General features: G+C 36.5%; 1 protein-coding gene across 8 annotated transcripts in view; it reads left to right on the top strand.

Moving 5' to 3' along the window:
- The first annotated feature begins 95 nt into the window (after positions 1-95).
- myof (myoferlin) overlaps positions 96-19,353 on the top strand; it is a 32,770-nt gene continuing 13,512 nt past the window's right edge. For 4 of the 8 annotated variants that reach the window (XM_077206105.1, XM_077206103.1, XM_077206099.1 and 1 more), the window contains exons 1-29: positions 130-317; positions 414-469; positions 793-884; positions 5,383-5,491; positions 5,996-6,089; positions 6,386-6,507; positions 6,603-6,731; positions 7,657-7,719; positions 7,805-7,855; positions 7,936-7,966; positions 8,051-8,166; positions 8,593-8,719; positions 10,509-10,612; positions 10,689-10,757; positions 10,855-10,898; positions 11,216-11,298; positions 12,302-12,426; positions 12,537-12,650; positions 12,735-12,912; positions 12,993-13,117; positions 13,988-14,097; positions 14,269-14,461; positions 15,339-15,494; positions 15,601-15,732; positions 15,822-15,985; positions 17,561-17,675; positions 17,847-17,949; positions 18,900-19,039; positions 19,121-19,291. In XM_077206105.1, coding sequence (XP_077062220.1) covers positions 230-317; positions 414-469; positions 793-884; positions 5,383-5,491; positions 5,996-6,089; positions 6,386-6,507; positions 6,603-6,731; positions 7,657-7,719; positions 7,805-7,855; positions 7,936-7,966; positions 8,051-8,166; positions 8,593-8,719; positions 10,509-10,612; positions 10,689-10,757; positions 10,855-10,898; positions 11,216-11,298; positions 12,302-12,426; positions 12,537-12,650; positions 12,735-12,912; positions 12,993-13,117; positions 13,988-14,097; positions 14,269-14,461; positions 15,339-15,494; positions 15,601-15,732; positions 15,822-15,985; positions 17,561-17,675; positions 17,847-17,949; positions 18,900-19,039; positions 19,121-19,291 — 3,204 coding nt within the window. In that variant the 5' untranslated portion in view covers positions 130-229. Of the gene's footprint in view, positions 318-413; positions 470-792; positions 885-5,382; positions 5,492-5,995; positions 6,090-6,385; positions 6,508-6,602; positions 6,732-7,656; positions 7,720-7,804; positions 7,856-7,935; positions 7,967-8,050; positions 8,167-8,592; positions 8,720-10,508; positions 10,613-10,688; positions 10,758-10,854; positions 10,899-11,215; positions 11,299-11,438; positions 11,475-12,301; positions 12,427-12,536; positions 12,651-12,734; positions 12,913-12,992; positions 13,118-13,987; positions 14,098-14,268; positions 14,462-15,338; positions 15,495-15,600; positions 15,733-15,821; positions 15,986-17,560; positions 17,676-17,846; positions 17,950-18,899; positions 19,040-19,120; positions 19,292-19,353 lie in introns of all 8 variants that reach the window. The other 4 variants (XM_077206102.1, XM_077206100.1, XM_077206097.1 and 1 more) reach the window with 2 other exon arrangements.

Genomic DNA, 19,353 nt, shown 5'->3' with positions numbered 1-19,353 from the left:
GTTAATAATAATTCTTCGAATAATTTAAAGTCAATATTTGCGCATCACTAATGCAAAGTTTACTAAGTGAACTTGAAGGTGAAGGTAGGCAGTCTGCCACATTGTGTCAGAGAAGTCCACACCCTTTAGAAACTCAAAAGGATAAAGGCACTGCAATGAGCCCACAGTCTCACATACAGAGAGACATCGTTATGAAAGTGCATTGAATGAAAGTGTGCTTTTTTCTGTCATGTTGCGCGTGGCAGTGGAGTCTGCGGCGGGTTTGCCCAAGAAGAAACTGGGCAGCCCAGACCCCGTCGTATCTGTGGTGTTTAAAGGTAAGAAATCCTGTTTTGTTTCATCTATAGCCATTAAACTGCAAAATAGCGACACCGACTGTTAGTTTTGACCTGTTCGCTTTCGTATAATTTTAGACGAAAAGAAGAAAACCAAGTCCATTAGCAATGAAGTGAACCCAGTGTGGAATGAGGTCTGTTGCGTTTTTGTTTTAAACATTTTAACGCTAATTACAAATGAATGGGATTAAAGTTGCTGTGTATGACATATAAACTGAATGCAAAGTATTTTTAATTTGATTGTTGTCTTTTTGTTTTCTTTAACTTTTTAAAAAATATTTTTTTATGTGTTGTTTTTAATTTCATATTAATTAAGCTACCTGTGAGCCTATGACTGCATGCATATCAACCTTGTGCATGACACAGTTTAACATTTCTCCAGTGGCTGTGTGAGTTTTTTTATGTTTTGAATGCTCTTTTCCCCTTTTTATGTTTTGAATGCTCTTTTCCCCTTTAGACACTTGAGTTTGATTTAAAAGGTGTTCCTCTCGATTCTTCCTCCTACATTGATGTGCTTGTGAAAGACTACGAGACTCTTGGCAAGGACAAGTGAGTGTTTTTCAACTGCTCAATTGAGTCATATGCTCAATGTTAACCAGTGTAAGACAAACAGTGTTGTGTTGCTCCCAACTCTTGTTCCCACCTTAATCAAATACAAGTTGTGTGATTACAGAAGTATAAGCTTATATAATTCAAGAGTTTTGACCTCCTGGAATGGACTCAAAGTGACTTGCCATTCAGTAAAATGCAGAGTTCAATACAAAGTTTTGCATCAGGTCTTTCTCTTGGTTAGATTCACATCTATTCCCTGTCACTTCTGTATTGATGTTACAGTTTAAAGTATTCGCTGCATTTCAGGGTAATGGTGAACCATGTTAATCTTGGTTTTCTCAGTCTGACGCTGTAATACCATGCACCTCAAACACACCCTCACGGCTGTGTTCAGACCTGCTCTACAATGCCATGAGGGGTGGAACGGAGGCGTTTGGTTCGCAGTACTGGATGAATAAATGATTGTTAGTTACTGAAATGCAGTTCTTGTATAAAGACATGACTTGAAGTAAATAGACATAAGTAGAATGGTCTTAGAGCTCTTTATCACCACGTTAGGCTATAAATTTCATGCATTTCCAGTTATTCTAGATTTTTTTTCTGTGAGAACGGCATTGGAGAAAATCAAATGGCGAACACAAAGAGGAACATTACTCCCACTGAAATTTACATTCATGCAATTTCATGCAAATTTGTCTTGTTGACGTCAAGTGGGTCTTTCATTCATTCTTTAACTTTGTCATTCTTTAACTAATTTCCCTTTGATTTTTGCAGACATTCTTTGTCTTTTATGAAGGAATTTTGTTCAGTTCAGTTTTGTCAGTTTAATTTATTCCTTCCCCTTCGCATAGTTATAGGGCTTTAATCAGTAGAAATTTATATTGACATCAACAAAATAGTTTGCAATAACTGTCTAAAAAAGAATATAATGTGTGTTATATGGGCATGAATTACAGTCCCTTAAAGAATCTGGAATGGCATACATTATAGTAGATTTTACCTCCGACCCCTGATCATTTCTGACTCTCATTATATAAATATGCTGCCAATTATTAATCACCATTTTCAGTTTGTCGTGATATTTCGATATACTGAGAAATTACACAAGTGACATTGAGATGCTTTCAAACCAAGTCAAAGGAACTGAGTTGAATTGTAAGGATCTCGCTGTCATTTTAATATTCTGACAACTATACCTTGGTTACCATAGTAAAAGCAGCATTATGTTGAAGATAAAGGATGAAAAAGCAAATATTTCGGGCCTTGACATGTAGCTTATGTTACTGATCTCATAAGAACACCATTACACTGATGTTTCTTTGTTAACCTGTTTCTGAGTTGCTAGTTATAGTGTTGCAGGATAGCACATAAGTAGTTAATATGGGCTAATCAGAGTAAAACAACACATTTATTGCTCAGTTTACCTCTAATATCAGTGGGATTTACAGTGTCTCCCAGACAGTGGCAATATATTGTGTGTTTAATGACTATGAAAGGGGCTGGACTAGCAGTTTTCTTTCCTGTGTTGATGTAATCCCTGTCGAAACGGGAATTTGGAGCAGCACATATCTAATAGCCTTTAACTTGCATTACAAACCTAATAGACATGAACTACAAGCTCTAAAAACTCAACATTTTACATTTCATGGGATCTTTAATTGATTTTGTTGGGCATTTTCCTGTAGGACATGTTCCTGGATCAACATATTTATTAGTTTTGGAACAATATTGTTATCAAATAATCAGATTGTGGAGATGGGGCAGGCTGATCAAATTATAATTTTGGACAGTCTGAGAATTTAGCTCCAGAATGTTGAAGAGATGTTGATCCAGCAACGTATTTGGCAACATTTTGTGGGACGCATGCATTTTTCTCTTTGGAACAAAAGTAACATTGTGGCATTCCAATTTGAGAGTCTGGCAAATGAAGAACACCACGGCACTGATCTCTGCTTCCCACAAGGCCAGAGTTGTAGTGAGCTGTGCACTTAGTTTAAGTCCCAATGAAATACTTTCATGTGTGTGCTAAAGTACAGGAATTGTGTTTGATCATTGCTATTAAGAGGCTAGTAAATATGAATCATACTAGGAATCACCTCAGGTTAAGGATCTCAGAAATAACATTCCATAAAGGAAATGGAATGAGGCGAAATGTTGGAGGGTGTGGTTACCTTTGCTTTATATGTTTACTTTGCCATGTTTGTTTGAAACTTGAGATCATTAGGTTTTGAATATTAGGTTGAAGTCTGAGAATTTTGCTCAATGCAATTATTGTTTTAATTGTCATTAGATGCCTTTGGAATTAAAATAGCCCCACCTTATCTCATTCCCTTCAGCATACCTAGAGATTGTCATGGTGTTATTTCAGTTAGGCTTATAGCTGGTATGATTTGCATTGAGAGATGGTCTTATGGAAAGTGTCCCATGCCAATCTCTAGATGAATAGTATCCTGGATCCATGAAACAACTGTCCTTTAAAAATAAAAATCTGCCTGGCTCTATGGGAATTTAACATTAGTGGGTGGTGATGGCGCAGAGGATAAGACACATGCCTTTGGTGTGAGAGACCCGGGTTTGAATCCACTGTGAGACACCGATGTGTCCCTGAGCAAGACACTTAACCCCTAGTTGCTCCAGAGGCATGTGACCTCTGAAATATATAGCAATTGTAAGTCGCTTTGGATAAAAGCGTCAGCTAAATGAATAAATGTAAATGTAACATAGGGGTGTCCTGACTTATGCAACCTGTATTTTAAGGAAGAACATTTATTTATTTACGATACATTATTCATTCACAAAGAAAATAGGTGTCCTTAAAGGTTGGATTTTTCCTCATTTTTTTCATTAAAGCATTAAGATCAATTTCCAAAATATTATTTTTTTTATTCCTCTTTTTAGTCAACTTTAGCATGGGTGTGTTCACTTATGCTAGGCACTGTACATGAATGTTGCATAGAATTAAATACAATAAATTAAATACTTTATAAATATTATAAATTAAAGTTTCATAAGCAAAGATTTACTATAGGCAAAATTAATTTGGGTGTAAATTGTTGATAAAACCATTCTTGAATAACTAATTTAAGGCAAGACACTAAATGCAAAAAAGTGTACTGACTTTGGGCTATTTAGCATTTAATTACGTGCTTCAGATTAGTGGAAAGAAATTTTATTTTATTGTGCTTTATCTGTTTGTGTCTGTAGATTTCAATTACAATAATGCATAATAAAGGCCATTTTCTCAAAATTATTGAAAAATGCAAAGGAAAGACATTGTCGTGTAAACGTACCCTAAAAACTTTTTTTGTAGCAAGAGAAACTGGGGTGAGTGACTTTATTGCATCAAACATGTCACTTTGCTCAACGCTGGTCCAATTTCGATTTGAGATCTCTTACCCAGAACATGTGTGCCCTGGAACAGGTTAAGCCATGAAGCGTAAATTATTATTGTGATGACCGCCGCTAAAAGCCAAACCAATTTAATAGTTCTCAAGGTTGGCACATACTAAACAGAAACATTCCTGGCTAGCCACTTAAACTGGCTTCATGGCATAGGCCCCAGGCCTAATGTCTGTGGGTGCACCTTCTTTATTATTGTGAAATGATACAACACCAGCCCTCTAATCAAATATGTAGAGGTAGCATGTCCGTGTTTTCAGAAGGTAAATGCTGGATGTGCTGTTGTTTGTGGCTGGAAAATTAATAATCAAAGCGTTTTATAGCAAATGTTTCTCTTAGCCAGGGAAATGCTCAAATGAAAAATGGTCTTTGAGGGTGTTCTGTTCCTGGATGCTGACCTACTAAGCGTCGCTGTCACATTATTAATCTGGGTGGCGTTATTTACTTTTGGAGGAGATCTCTCTTGTGACTTTCATAGTTAGAGCACACAAAGAATTCTTCTCCCATGTATAATATTTATTTACGCATTGTGTTTTGTGCCACCTCTGTTTATTATGTAGCATTTAATGGACTGACAGAAAATAAAGTCCCCCTGTGGTGAACATTTTAATGTTTATATGTCTATGTGGTGTTTTTAATAAGACAAACCATGTGCAAATTCATCAGTCAACACCATTGCTGAAAAAACTGCAGTAAAAAAAGTTTTAAAAAACGCAGTTTGAAATCGCTGTTTCTGACATCACAAACTACCTTGTAACCAATCAGGTCAATCAAAGATGAGTTTTAAGGGATCAAATGATGACTTTAAATGAGTACGCTAATCCGATATATTTCCATTTAAAAAAAAAAATATAGAGTCGAAGGGTTGGGAAATTCATCATGTCAGCTAAAAAGAAAAGTGCACTGCACTTTGTTTTTCAAATGCAAATAAAGTCACACAATTCACACAGCAGTATCTGAAACACTGTATGAGACAGATATTATGTTCTACAGAAACATGGGACATCAGTTGACCTGCTTGATTTTCCACAGGCCTTTTTATTTTTAAATTATCTTTGTTTGTTTGTTTGTTTGTTTTTTTGTTTGTTTGTTTTAGGTTGATTGGATCTGCTAAAGTCTCTTTAAAAGACCTTGCCAGTAGCCAAGTTAAATCTCTCCCGGTGAAAAACTTGGCTCTAGTGGATGAAAATGGCAAGAACATAGGAGTAAGTGTTTTTTTTAGATATTTTTATATCTCCTATATATTTTTTAATCTCATATATATATATATATATATATATATATATATATATGTATATGCATGTATGTATGCATGTATTAAACTTAATCTAGGTCACCATGTGTATGTGAATTTTGTGAACGAGTGGTTTAATTTAGAATACATTTTAGAATGAAAGTTATTGATGAATCATGATTTGTTCGTGAAAACGTTCGTACGCAGATTTCAAGCACAAAGTTGGTGAATGAGACCCATTTGGTCCCATTTATTTACAACAGACTTTACTTGCTTAATTGACTAGTTAATTTGAATTAGGTCATCACCTGTATTAAACCTGAGAGGCATATTTAAACAGCCCTTAAAATTTTTTAAATCTAATGTAGTTTTGTGATAGCATCACTGTCAATATTTACACATTCGAGGCACTTTCAGTATTTATGTAGTATATTTGACACATTATTATGAGATAATTAGCTGCATCCTTTTGTAGGGGACCATCAGCATGATGATTGGCTATGAGCCACCTGCCGGTGCTGTGACAAATCCACAAGATCAACAAGATGGCAGCATGGGCGGAAACACAGGTTAGCTGAGTGTGTGGCTCAGTGCTTTTCAGTTTGTTCTTGTAATGCAGTGTTATACAGATGACATGCTTGATGGTGTGTGAAATTATGTGTAAAAAAGAAGTGTGAAATGCATTTTCAGATACTTTATAGTTATGTCAATTGCAGGAATGCGTGATGATCATTTTGTGATAGGCTTTAGCTTTGAATTATGTGTATTGCATGTGTGCCATGTTGCATATGTTTGACTGACCCATGCCATGACGTACTTGCTTTATGTTTAATGTATTTTTTCTTTGTGGATGTGCACTGATCAGTTGGGGGTGAAGAGGGTGACGTCACTGATTCTGGGGTACCGGGTGTTGGTGAGCCTGGACAAAAACTTCGGACTAGGACAAGGAAACGTCATAATTTGGCCAACAAACCTCAGGATTTTCAGGTACAGCTGCGTCCTGTAGTCATATTTACAGATGTCTCTTCCATTTTAAATGCTGACTGCATATGCTTTATTAGTCATGTTATTTTTTGTCAAAGATCCGTGTGCGGGTGATTGAGGGACGTCAGTTGCCTGGAAATAACATCAAACCTGTGGTCAAAGTGCATGTGTGTGGAGATACACACAGAACTAGGATCAGGAAAGGAAATAACCCATACTTTGATGAGGTACACGATTGATATTACAGAATATTTGTATTTAATTTAAAATAGTAACAATTGTTATTTAAAAAAAATAAATTATATTCTTAAGTACACAATTCTATTCTTGTACTATATTGTAATCTTGCTAATTTTCACTGGACGAAAAAATTCGACAAACTTCATATTTGGGTAAACTGTTCTTTAAGGCTACATTCAAACTGTAAGCCTTAGTGCTCAATTCTGATTTATTGCTCCGATATATATATATTTTTTTGTTTGGCTGTTCTCATTATTTTTTAAATGTGGTCAATATCAGATTCAAGTTTGAACTGATCACAGTCCCAAACTGACCCCAAAAGAACAATAACAAGACACTGTCATACAAACATAAGCATGGAGTACACTGAAATTAGTGCTTAAGCATTCGATTAAGCTGATATACCCCTGAAGCATGTGAAGTTTTGAAGTTTTTCTAGGTATATTTATATAGGTTTGTCTTTCTTGCTTGTATAGAGCTTTCACCGTGATGCAGTCCCTCCACTGACTACTGTCACTGCTGTCTTCCATATTAACCGAGTGACCAAAGAACTACAGTGAAATCTTTAGAGTGACTCCCGTCAGCGCAGAATTGTGACGAATGTCAATCTAGAGTGGCGTAAAAGACGCATGAGTTCCGATATGACTGTTCAGACTGTGGTTGCATTGCAAAACATCTGAACTGTACCGGATTTAATACCACATATAGAAGTGGTCTAAATCAGATTTTATGATTTGCGCTGTTCACATTAAAAACGGATAATATAAGCATATATGCGAAAACATCAGATTTGAATCACTTTTGTCTGCAGTCTGAATGTAACCTAAGACTCTATTCCTGATTATATGAAAAGCCATAATTTCCTAAAATCTAAATGGAATGTCACTAAATACTGTGTGTCACTCTTTCCAGATATTCTTTTTCAATGTCAACATGTTGCCCTGTGAACTGTTTGATGAGACCGTAAGCTTCCGGGTAAGAAGAAAAAAAAGCTTTTTTTGTGACCAGTTTTCCTTTCTTTCTTTATTATCGGTGATGTTGTTTTTCTTCTTTTCTGCAGGTGTATAACTCTTCTTCTTTTAGATCAGACTGTCTCATGGGTGCATTCAAGGTAATTCAGTAAAATCCAGTGTGCTTTTATTATACTAGACGCGCAGTGTACTTCAAGATGATTAATTTCTCTTTTTGTAGCTTGATATTGGCTACATCTATGATGAACCAGGTAATTATCTAATACTCACAAAATATTCATTACATTTTATCTGTAGTTGAACGGATCATTAAAGGTTTGTTTTTTAAACCCCAGCTCACTGTATCATGAAGAAATGGGTTCTCCTGAGTGACCCAGATGACTCGAGCTCAGGAGCGAAGGGTTATATCAAAGTCAGCATGTTTGTGGTGGGAACAGGAGATGAACCGCCGGTACGTCCCCTGAAGATCATTTATATTAGCATCTGTGCACTGTATATACACTGTTTCAGAACCTGATTTCACAAAGTACAACATGTTCCTGGATCAACATCTTTGTTGATCCGGGAACAACATTCCAATCAACCAATCAGATATGAGTTTAGTTCAAGTTTACAGTTTGTCAAGTTTAGGCTTACAACAAGAGTTGGGTGCTTCTACATCAGAGTTATTCACCTATCATTTCCCTCTGATTTTAGGGATAACTTATTAGTAGTGTTGAGGGGTAGGGAATATAGTTAGGATTAGATTTTCAGACAGGAATGTTGTTTCCGGATCAACAAAATATATTGACCCAGGAACGCATCTAACTAAAATATGCAACAGTGTACAAGAAGACTTTATAAACTGCTAAAAGACTGCTTTCTATCTGTTTAACAGGTGGAAAGGAAGGAGGAGGACAGTGATAAAGATGATGTAGAGAGTAACTTGCTGCTCCCCGCTGGCATAGCTCTCCGATGGGTTACACTTAAACTCAAAGTGTTTCGGGCTGAGGACGTCCCTCAGAGTATGACAGTTACTCTTGTGCATTTGTTCTCTGAAGTAGCACATCATAGAATCTTCTTTGGTTGATATGATTTGGATTCAATTGTTAGTCCAGGAAAGGGCCACATTGAGGATTCTTTATTTGTTGAGCTGGCACATTGAGTCACTTCCTGATCCCTCAAGGTGGTATCCTACTAGCTTACACAAAAAACGTTCCCTGCCATTAACTGTTGAGTTACTGGGACTGTTAACACATGCACAGTTCCCTGATTCTCAAATGTCAGTCAGTTAAGCTAATGACTGGGGAAAAAATCGGAGAAAGCTGGTTATTTTATTTTGTTCATATTTTATTCTTATGACCAATCATAGAGAATGTTTTTGTGTTTAAAAATGGTTAAGATAACCCCCCATTTTCACAGACATTTTTTATATGAAAGCAATATATAATAATAAACTTTATTTTATATAGCGCCTTTAAAAAGCACCTCAAAGCGCTTCACAAGAATAGAAACATGATAAAACATATAATTAAACAAGCAATGCAATACTGACAAAAAAAATACTGATTAATAATAATAATAAGGCAATTATAAACAATTATGTGAAAGCTACCCTAAACAAATAAGTTTTAAGGAATGATTTAAAAGCACTAAGGGATTCGGCTTGCCTAATCTCAGCTGGCAGGGAATTCCAAAGTTTTGGAGCATTCGACGAAAAGGCCCTATCACCCATGGATTTTAGTCGAGTATGTGGAACAATTAAAAGGCCACTTTCCGAAGAGCGGAGATCACGTGCTGGTGTGTAAGGGGTTAAAAGTTCAGCGAGATAATGAGATGTCAGTCCATGCAAAGCCTTATAGGTGAGCATTAGGATTTAAAAATCAACACGGAATCTGACAGGGAGCCAGTGTAAAGATTCCAGCACAGGAGTATGTTTCCAGACAAAATTCGAGCAGCAGAATTTTGTACCAACTGTAGTTTGTTAAGGGTAGCTTACAGTTATCAATGCGAGAAAATACAAAGATGTTAATTAGCTTTTCAGCCACAGGAAGAGACAACATGGGACGCAATTTGGCTATATTTTTTAGATGAAAAAATGATGTCTTGACAGTGCTCTGAACATGAGGAACAAATGTTAAGTTGGTATCAAATATCACCCCCAAATTTTTTAATTTTGTAAAGTTGGGGACCCAGCCTTCCGTAGCTGGTGATATCTTAAAATATGTCTGTGCCATTGTTTTGTCTCGAGATGTACACCAGTAATGTTTTTTTCTAAGACACACATTAATAAAAGCTACTTAAATGTGCTAATGGAATTAAGGCCTGATCCTGGCTTAATATAAGCCCTAAACTGGGCATTGAAAATATTTAGATAAGCTGTGGATAAAATTTTGTAAAATAAGTTGTATTTAGGAAGTTGTACCAAATTGTTTTTCTTAGACTATGAAAGAATAAACTCCACTTTAAAGTGACAGAATTTGTAACACTGTTTGCATCTCACTACTGCTTATCAAAATACTTCAACCACATCTGCTAGCTCAGTTGTAAGTACAACTTATTTTATTATTTAAAATTTACTAAGTAGTTTTTCTCAGACTGAAAGAATGAACTGCACTTTAACAATAAGTTAACAAAATTTTGCTGCTTAGAGCAAGTAAATATAGTTGGAAGTATAGATTATTTGTGCGTAAAATAAGTTGTAATTAATAACAATTTATTCTTTAATAAATTTATTCTTTTCTCAGACTGTGGAAAAATGAACCCCACTTTAAAGTGTAAGTAAGATGTAACTGAAGTGCTTTTTGTTTTCAGTGGATGACTCCATCACCCAGACTTTAAAAGCAGCATTTGGGGGTCAAGAAAACAAGAAAAATCTAGTGGATCCGTTCGTTGAGGCCTGGTTTGCTGGCAAAAAGGTACAGTCCACCCAGACATACTGTACACGCATATTTCTTCTGCCTTTTGTCTGAACTACAGTTACATGTATTTCAGCTCTGTACACAAATAATTGAGAAGAATGCAAATCCAGAGTGGAACCAGCAGCTCAATCTGCAGGTCAAGGTAATTGGCTGGATTGGGAAAGATTTGTTTTTGCACTTTATTAATTTGTTAGTCCCCTGAAGTTTCTAATTGGAAACACTTTTGACTTGTTTTACAGTTCCCATCCATGTGTGAAAGAATCAAGCTGACTGTATTTGACTGGTGAGCATAAGCGTGGTGGTGGTAAAGTTGTATGGCCACAGTGGATATGAACATTTTAAATCTGTGTTGAGAGAATCCCCTGTGTTAGTCTTGGAATGTGAGCTGGGAGTCAAAGTTTGGTCAGTGTTTTGAGCTGGGAGGACACAGGCAGGCAGTATGAGTCATAGCAGGACTGTCCCACCCTCTCCCACAATGCATTCCTCCCCATAAACCAGATTACAGCTGCTTGGGGAACAGTGGAAAAACTGATAACTCCCCTAGCTGGACTGATTCAATGACACACTGGAACATTTAAGCTGACTCCCCCTCTTTCTCAGGGATCGCCTCTCTGGAAATGATGCCATAGGCACCACGTATTTGGATCTGTCCAAAATAGCATCCTCTGGTGGTGAAGTTGAAGGTAAAATACAGAATACACTATTTTCATGTTTTTTTTTGTTGTTGTTTTAATTAAAGGGGTCATGTCCTGAACTTTTGAGTTGTGTACTATCAAAACTTAAATATTCTTTTATTCATCTTTATTTGTTTTCTTTGTAATAGGGGACATTCCAGGAGATGAATTTTCAGCAAAGAAAGGTTGAATATTTGCGCTGATTCCAGATCTGCAATCCCTTGTGTCCAAACACACAATTTTGGCTTTCTAGTTATTCTATAAATTCTAGTTAACATGCAGTTTTTTTTATTAAACGGGTTATTCTCTCAAACCAACTGTTTTTATACGTATTGGTCTGAAAGGATGTGGTACCCCAAGGGGTTGCAGTTAATTTGCACATTATAAATGCCTATGCATGCTTTCGAATTAGCATTAGCTAATGCTATTTTTTTTCATGTTATGCAACATGACAAAAAAGTTGAACAATGCAATTTATTATAACCTTAATCGCCTAAATAAAATGGCATGGCATAATTGAGCATCTGACTTGCATAAGTTTGGAATAATTAAGGGGGTCTTATGTTTACCAAGGATGCATTTATTTCATCCAAAAATATAGAAAAAAAGTAATATTATTACATTTAAAATAACTGTTTATTATTTTAAAATGTTTAGTTTAATTTTTTATTTATTTAAATGCAGCCTTAGTAAGAGATGCTTATTTATTCCAGACTCGACCGGTAGTGTACGACCGTTATTGTGAAAATATTTCAGTTGTGAATAATCATATTTTGCTGAAATCATCACTAACATTGTTTATGTAGTTGAAATTATTATTATAATGATTTATTAAATTCATGCTGTGATTTCATTTAATTGTTGGTTTCTATACATTTAAAATGATTTGTTATAATTCATGAAACTAATTTAAAGAGCTCTGCTTTTGAGATGCTTTAACAAACCCTACTTATCTAACTACTAACTAATATCATGCCACTGGAAACTTTTAATTGAATATGTTTTTCCAAAGGAGAGACTGGGGAATCTGAGATGGGCTTCCTGCCTACTTTTGGGCCTTGCTATATATGTCTGTATGGCAGTCAGAGAGAGTTCTCAGGCTTACCTGACCCATACGACGACCTTAATTTAGGAAAGGCAAGTGCAGATGATTGATTTTCATTCCCAAGTAATTAGAATGTGCAGCAAAAATTTTTCAGTTAAAAAATGCTTTTCAAATACGCTGAAGGATTTGTGAATATTCTCAGGGTGAAGGGGCGGCTTATCGAGGGAGAGTTCTTGTTGAACTGTCTACTAAACTTGATGGAAAGTCTGACAAGCCTGTGGAAGAAATATCAAGCGATGATATCTTGGTGGTTCAGGTGTGGCTCTTTGAGTTTCCTTACAGAGTAGTTTTTTTCACTTGAAGCCTAGATTTACAGCTTTGTGTTCTTTTCTTTGCATAGAAATACCAGCGCAGAAGGAAGTATTGTCTGTGTGCAGTGTTTCATAGTGCGACCATGATCCAAGAACCGGGGGAGCCCATTCAGTTTGAAGTTAGCATCGGGAACTATGGCAACAAGATGGACCAAACATGCAAACCTCTGGCTTCGACCACTCAGTACAGCTGTGCTGTTTTTGATGGTGATGCACAGTTGAAAGTATTTGGTGTTTGTAAAAATAGAATGTGAGGTATTGATTTTTCTTTTTTTGGGTTCTTCCAGGTAATAATTACTACTACCTGCCATGGGGCGACACTAAGCCTGTGATTTCCATCACATCCTTTTGGGAGGATATCAGTCACCGGTTAGACTCACTGAACATCATTCTGTATATATCTAACCGTTTGGTAAGTGAATGGTTTGTATAGTATTAAATTTAGGAGTGTACGATTATAATGATTTTAGATCTTGAACGTTTAAAATGTTTCAAATATGCTTTTGAGAGAGATCGTAGTATCATGCTTCAGTGCACATTCTAATCTCAGTATCAGTTACAACGCGATGTACCTTCACATCACATGTTTAGCAACGCAATAGGGTTACGCGCACATGACATTGCAGTTCTTCAATAACTAAAGTTTATTACTTGCATGCATTTTAAGGCCTCGCCAGTTAAACATTTTATTCGCACACTGTTTTGACCAAGCGGCAACCTTCCTGTCTCTCTCTTGAAACCAACACGGAAGTGACTTAAACTGCAATTCATTGACTCAGATTTCATCAAAAATATCTTAATTCGTGTTCCGAAGATGAACTAAGGTCTTACGGGGTTGGAACAACATGAGGGTGAGTAAATACTGACAGAATTTTCATTTTTGGGTGAACTAACCCTTTAAGGGCATGGCCACTTAAGTGACAGGTGGATTGCCGCTGCTGTCACTACTAGCCGTTTGTCTACTAGCTGTTAGTCTTCACGTCACCTCAGCTAATCCCACCTCTTTACCCATTTTCGTTTATCCGGGAGTGACGCACAGTGTCTCGGCGCTACCAAGATGGTGACGGCCGGCTCCGCCCACTTTGGGCTTCAAAAATGCTCTTCAGAAACCTACGGGTGACGTCATGAACACAACGTCCATATTTTTTTACAGTCTATGGTTCTGACATGCACTCGTCAGAGCTTAAGAAACTTCTTGCCGACCCCAAACTTTTAGTGTGTGTGAGTGAGAAAGAGCGTATAATTCTTTCTTTGAGCATCAAACTTTTTAATACTTTTGCAGCAAACAAACCTCAGTATGTTAAAGTCTGCAGTACAGTCCAAAGCTACAGATGCAAGACTAGTAGAAATCTGGCTGAAGCTCATCAATCAGTTAATGGAAGATATCACCAGGTAATGTCCACTTTAGATCTTATTTAGATCCACAGTCATCAAGATGTAACTACATGCATTGTTGAATGTTGTCAGTTGAAATATGAGAGATTTTCTTGTATGTAAGGCAAAGAGAAAGTGTTGTATTTGTGTCATGCATGTTTTAACTAATACAAACTACTCTGTGCTCAGTTTAAAAATTCCTGACCTTGAGGGGAAGCCCAATCTCACAACCCTGGATATTCAGATAAAGAAGTTGCGGGACAGTGCTCTGGAGAGCATCATGGAGGGGGCCAAACGCTTGTTTGAGGAGGCCACAGATGTTACTAAATGCTTGTGCATCATTGAAACCTGGCTCGACAAACTCCTGCAACTTGCTGAGGAGGTATGGTTTTATTTTGTGTAGGAATGGAGCTACAATCAGAAATAGACAGATTTTTTTTTAAAACTAATACATACTAATTGGTTAATTTTAAATATATATCAATATTAGATATTCAGTTGTATGTGCTCATTTACCATATTTATTTTTGCCATTTGCAGCAATCTCACTTAGACGATGAGGAGATCTCATCTTTAGACGCCTAATAATTTTACAACTATTGATTTTGCTGTTTATGCTGTACATTAATGTTTCGCCTAAATGCACTTGTAGCATTTAAAATGACGTATTTTATTTATTTGTTTAGACCAATTAGAATAGAATTTTATGAATCTGCTATTTTTCAGAATAAATAAATATGAAAATAATTAGCGGCTTATCAAACATGATTTTAATATTGATGCATCAATAAATAAAAAAATTAAAAAATCAACACATTGCTCTTAATTATATTTTACTCCACCAGTGCTTGGTTAGCCTCGCATAGCCAAACTTTTCACTTAGAAACCTGACCAAGACTGACTTGAGAGAATGCTCAAATAATTGCATAGCAGTATCTGGCTACGAGCAGAATGTGACTTTGTCCATCTAAAATGTACTGATTATTTCACAGATATAACTTATACACCGAAAAAACAATATGGAATACAACATTTGTTATCAAGTGAACATGCTCCTATGAGACAAAAACAAAACTATTTTAAAGATGCTACAAACCTGGAAAATATTTTCTACTAGTAAATGCAACTCCAGGCAAACTGTTGCACTTCCAGGAAGTTGTGTGGAGCTGGTTTTCTGCCAACGCTTGTATTTTATTTGTACTGTGTATATTTTAGAATTGTAATTTGGGTGCTAATTCTATCAACATCTTTTAACCAAGCCTCAGAACAGCATGCCTGATGTGATTATCTGGATGTTGAGAGGAGAGAAGAGGGTAGCGTACACCCGCATCCCAGCCTATCAAGTGCTGCATTCATCCTACTGTGAGCAGGCATGTGGCCAATACTGCGGGAAGAATCAGACTGTCTTTATGCAGGTATTGAGAGATTTTACTATGCTGCTGTTCAAAAATAAGGCATAAAACATGTTTAAGCTTTGCTCTATGAAATGTTCTGTACCTCATGATGATGGTTTCCTTACAGTATCCCATGGACAACAAAAAAGGTTTGAAGATTCCCGTCCAGATACGTGTGAACATGTGGCTTGGGCTGGCAACTGAAGAAAAGAAGTTCAACAATTATGCAGAGGGGATGTTCAATGTATTTGCAGAACTGGTAAAGAGTTTTTTTCTTTTTCTGCTTTGAGGTCTGGAGAGATGCAGTCATTAGTTTTAAGCTAATGATGTCAATTGTTTCATGCACAGTATGAGAACCAGGCTCAGGTTTTGGGAAAATGGGGCACCACCGGTCTGCTAAATCGCAGCAAGTTCTCTGATGTCACAGGCAAAGTTAAGCTGAAGCAGGAGTACTTCATGCCCCCTGTTGGCTGGGAGTGGGAAGGTGATTGGCGTGTTGAACCAGAGAAAACGTAAGTTGTCCCCCACCCTCAACACAAACATTAAGAAATAGTTAGCAAATTCCAAATTCCATGTACTATTACTATTGGTCATAATTAGGGGTAGACATTTGAACAAACTAGTAATTAGTGCTGTCAAATATATTGATATTTCGATGCGTATCCGAAACTGTTCCAATACACCTTTTCTGCAGTATCGATACGCCGGTACCAACTGCGTGTTCTCTCATCTCTCCGACGGCAAAGTGACACACACCCGCCTTCTCTCACTCACTTGTCTCATTTGCTCCAGTTGAATAGTTTGTGTATTGCGCATAATTTTACTAATTCCAAACCAAAAGCGCATGCACCAATGATCTATAGAAGTGGTGCACACATAAAGCCGCCTCTCAAAAGCACAAAATTTGATCAAAATGCCCATCTTGGCAAGTATTCAGATAAACTGTCAGTTTTAGAACATAAATGGTTGAGAGAAAACGCATGTTGTGTAACAGTATATTGGATCCGTGCATAAACTCTTAAAGAGACAGCAGCAGGTTTATTAGGCTGCTGTCAGTCATGTTAATCGAAAATCACTCGCTGCTCTTGAATAACTTGTGTAACTTCAATTGTAGGGATTAATCTATATTTAAATTTTACAATGAAGACTATCCAGTGTTGTTTTACATTTGATTACTTTAATTTTTGTAGTATTTCTTACCTGAATATACTCTTAGACCCACCTGAAAAACTTAAGAACAAATAAATGCAATAGAATAAAGAGAAAAATTAAATAAAGAGCTTTATTTTATTACTGACTTTTTACTTGCATCAAAACATATAAATATCTGTATGGCAGTAGCCTATATATGGCAGTTTTCACCATGGTATTGATTGATATTTTTCAAGGTATTGTATCGAAGTTAAAAATTCCAGTATCGTGACAACACTACTAGTAACACTGAGTGTTATAAACTAAAGGCCTTTTCACATCAAAACAAATATTTTTTTATTGCAAAAATTCAGTGCAATAGACATTATAATTTGAATGAACAGCTGTCACGGTGTCTGTTCAGACTGTCATATTAACGGCATGCGAATAGTTGTGACAGTTAAATTAAATTGACCAACTTTTGATTTGAGTTAACATGAACTAACAATTTATTAACCAATTTTAACAAAGATTAATAAAAACGGCAATAAATCTATTTATCATTGTTAGTCAACTTTAGTTAATGCATTAATGGAAGCTTAATGTAATGTGCTTTGTGTACAATAGTATCTGAGGGTAAACATTGTATTTCTGCCTTTCCATAAGTGCCACCTACTGTCAGAGAGGGAATTTAAATGTTCATTCAGCCCATTTTTTTTACACATCAGTCTGAACAAATGTGAAAATCAATGAAAATCATGCCAAATGTTTGTGTTGGTGTGAACAAGACTTTAGTCCCAAACATTTACTGTATAGCCTTATAACAATGCCTGGGTAATCCCCCACAACACCTAGTATCATAGTGGCAAGTTTTGCATGGACAACCACCACTCGTATTTCTTTCAGAAACAGTTAGTTTAATAATTAAATTGTATTTTCCTTGGGTGGATGGGTAGTCTGCTGACTGAGGCTGATGCTGGACACACAGAGTTCGTGGATGAGGTTTATGAGAATGAGACTCGATTCCCAGGAGGAGAATGGAAGCTTGCAGCGGAGCCTTACACTGATGTGGTAAAAGCATCTGTCAAACTTTAGTTTCATATCAGATGTCTAATCAAGATCGTAGATTTTGTTGAACAGTGTAGTTTCTATTTGAACGGAATCTACCGCACAAATAGATAAGTTTGTAATATCCCTCAAAAATCCTTCTATTCCTCATTGTTATCCTTTTGGTATATACAGAATGGAGAAAAAGTTCAGGGCCTTACAGAGATTGCATGCCCACCTGGCTGGAATTGGGAGGATAACTGGACTTTTGATGGTAATCGGGCCGTCGATGAAAAAGGTAAGCTTCTCTTTGCTTTTTGTTTTGAAATATTGAATTTAGTTTCTTGCACACTGAGCCACCTGTTAAAAGAATTTCCTCCCAAAAAATTCATTTCCAAGAAATTCCATTTAGAATTAAAGAATTAAAATTCTGTCATTTACTCAACCGCATATCATCCCAAACCTGTATGACTGAATTTCTTCTGTAAAAACACAAAATGAGTTTAGCAAAAATTTTGCTGCTGTTTTCCTTTCTCATGTCTCTAAAATGGATTTTAAAAAAAACACTTTAGAAGCTCAAATTAAACCATATGACTTGAATTATGCATTATATTTCAAGTCATGGCTTTAAGAAACAGACTGGTACTGCTGATTCTGCAGACAATGAGGTTGTTTGCTCAACATCTAAATAGTCTGGCACAGTATTTGTTGTAAACTGGTTCTGCACCGCGCTATCAGAATTCCTCTGAAATCCTCCAGCTCCACCTGCCTAGATCTTACATTCTTACAGCAGTTACATTTATATAATATTTTTTATTATAATTAACTAAGTGTACATTTACACATACATGCATGTACAATGACAGATTTGACATTAACGGCATTGGTTCGAATAAAGCATCTTCATGATATATGAAAGCTTTATCAGAAAGGAAGATTATCAGTACATAATGAAAAATGTCGGTATGTTCATCACACATAGCACTCGTATGGCTTCAGAAGACTTCAAAAGGAATTAAGTGTGCAAATTAAATTAACTACTTTTAAGGTGCCTTTTATGGTATGATTTACCTGCTTCTGGAGCCTGGCAGCTCCTGGTTTTCTTTCATTGTGAAAAATTTTCTGCGTCAAACATGGTATCCACAATAGAAAGTCATATAGGTTTTAAATGACGATGACCGATTTAATTTTGATGAACTGAGAATAAAAATTCTAAGGCAGTTATATGATGTGTATTTGTGAGTTTAGGTTGGGAATATGGTGTCACCTTTCCACCTGATGATAAGCCCAAATCTTGGGTGGCAGCTGAGAAGATGTACCATGTTCATCGTCGCAGAAGAATGATCCGTCCTCGCAAAAAGATTCCTGGTGTCAAAACAGCCACTGATGCAAGTGCATATTGTGAATTTAAAAGTTTATTTTAGATTGTTCCTTTTATAAAATGTATTTTCTAATTGTCTGAAATGCAGAAGAAGGATACAGGAGATGCAGAAGGATGGGAATACTCCTCGCTCATTGGCTGGAAGTTCCACAGGCAGCAGCGATCCTCTGACACGTTCCGCCGGCGGCGCTGGAGACGGAAGATGGCACCCTGTGGTCGAGTTGGAGCCTCTGCCATTTTCAAACTGGAGGGGGCTCTGGTTAGCATCAAAGCTTCCCATTTCTTATCCTAATACTATCCTAATTTTATTGCCAACATAAT

The sequence above is a fragment of the Siphateles boraxobius genome, unplaced genomic scaffold (assembly GCF_051911475.1).
Source record: "Siphateles boraxobius isolate OS27281-9 unplaced genomic scaffold, OSU_SipBor_1 55, whole genome shotgun sequence".
Classification (NCBI taxonomy): Eukaryota; Metazoa; Chordata; class Actinopteri; order Cypriniformes; family Leuciscidae; genus Siphateles; species Siphateles boraxobius.
The sequence above is the reverse complement of the archived record's forward strand: the minus strand, read 5'-3'. Positions and strand labels throughout refer to the sequence as shown.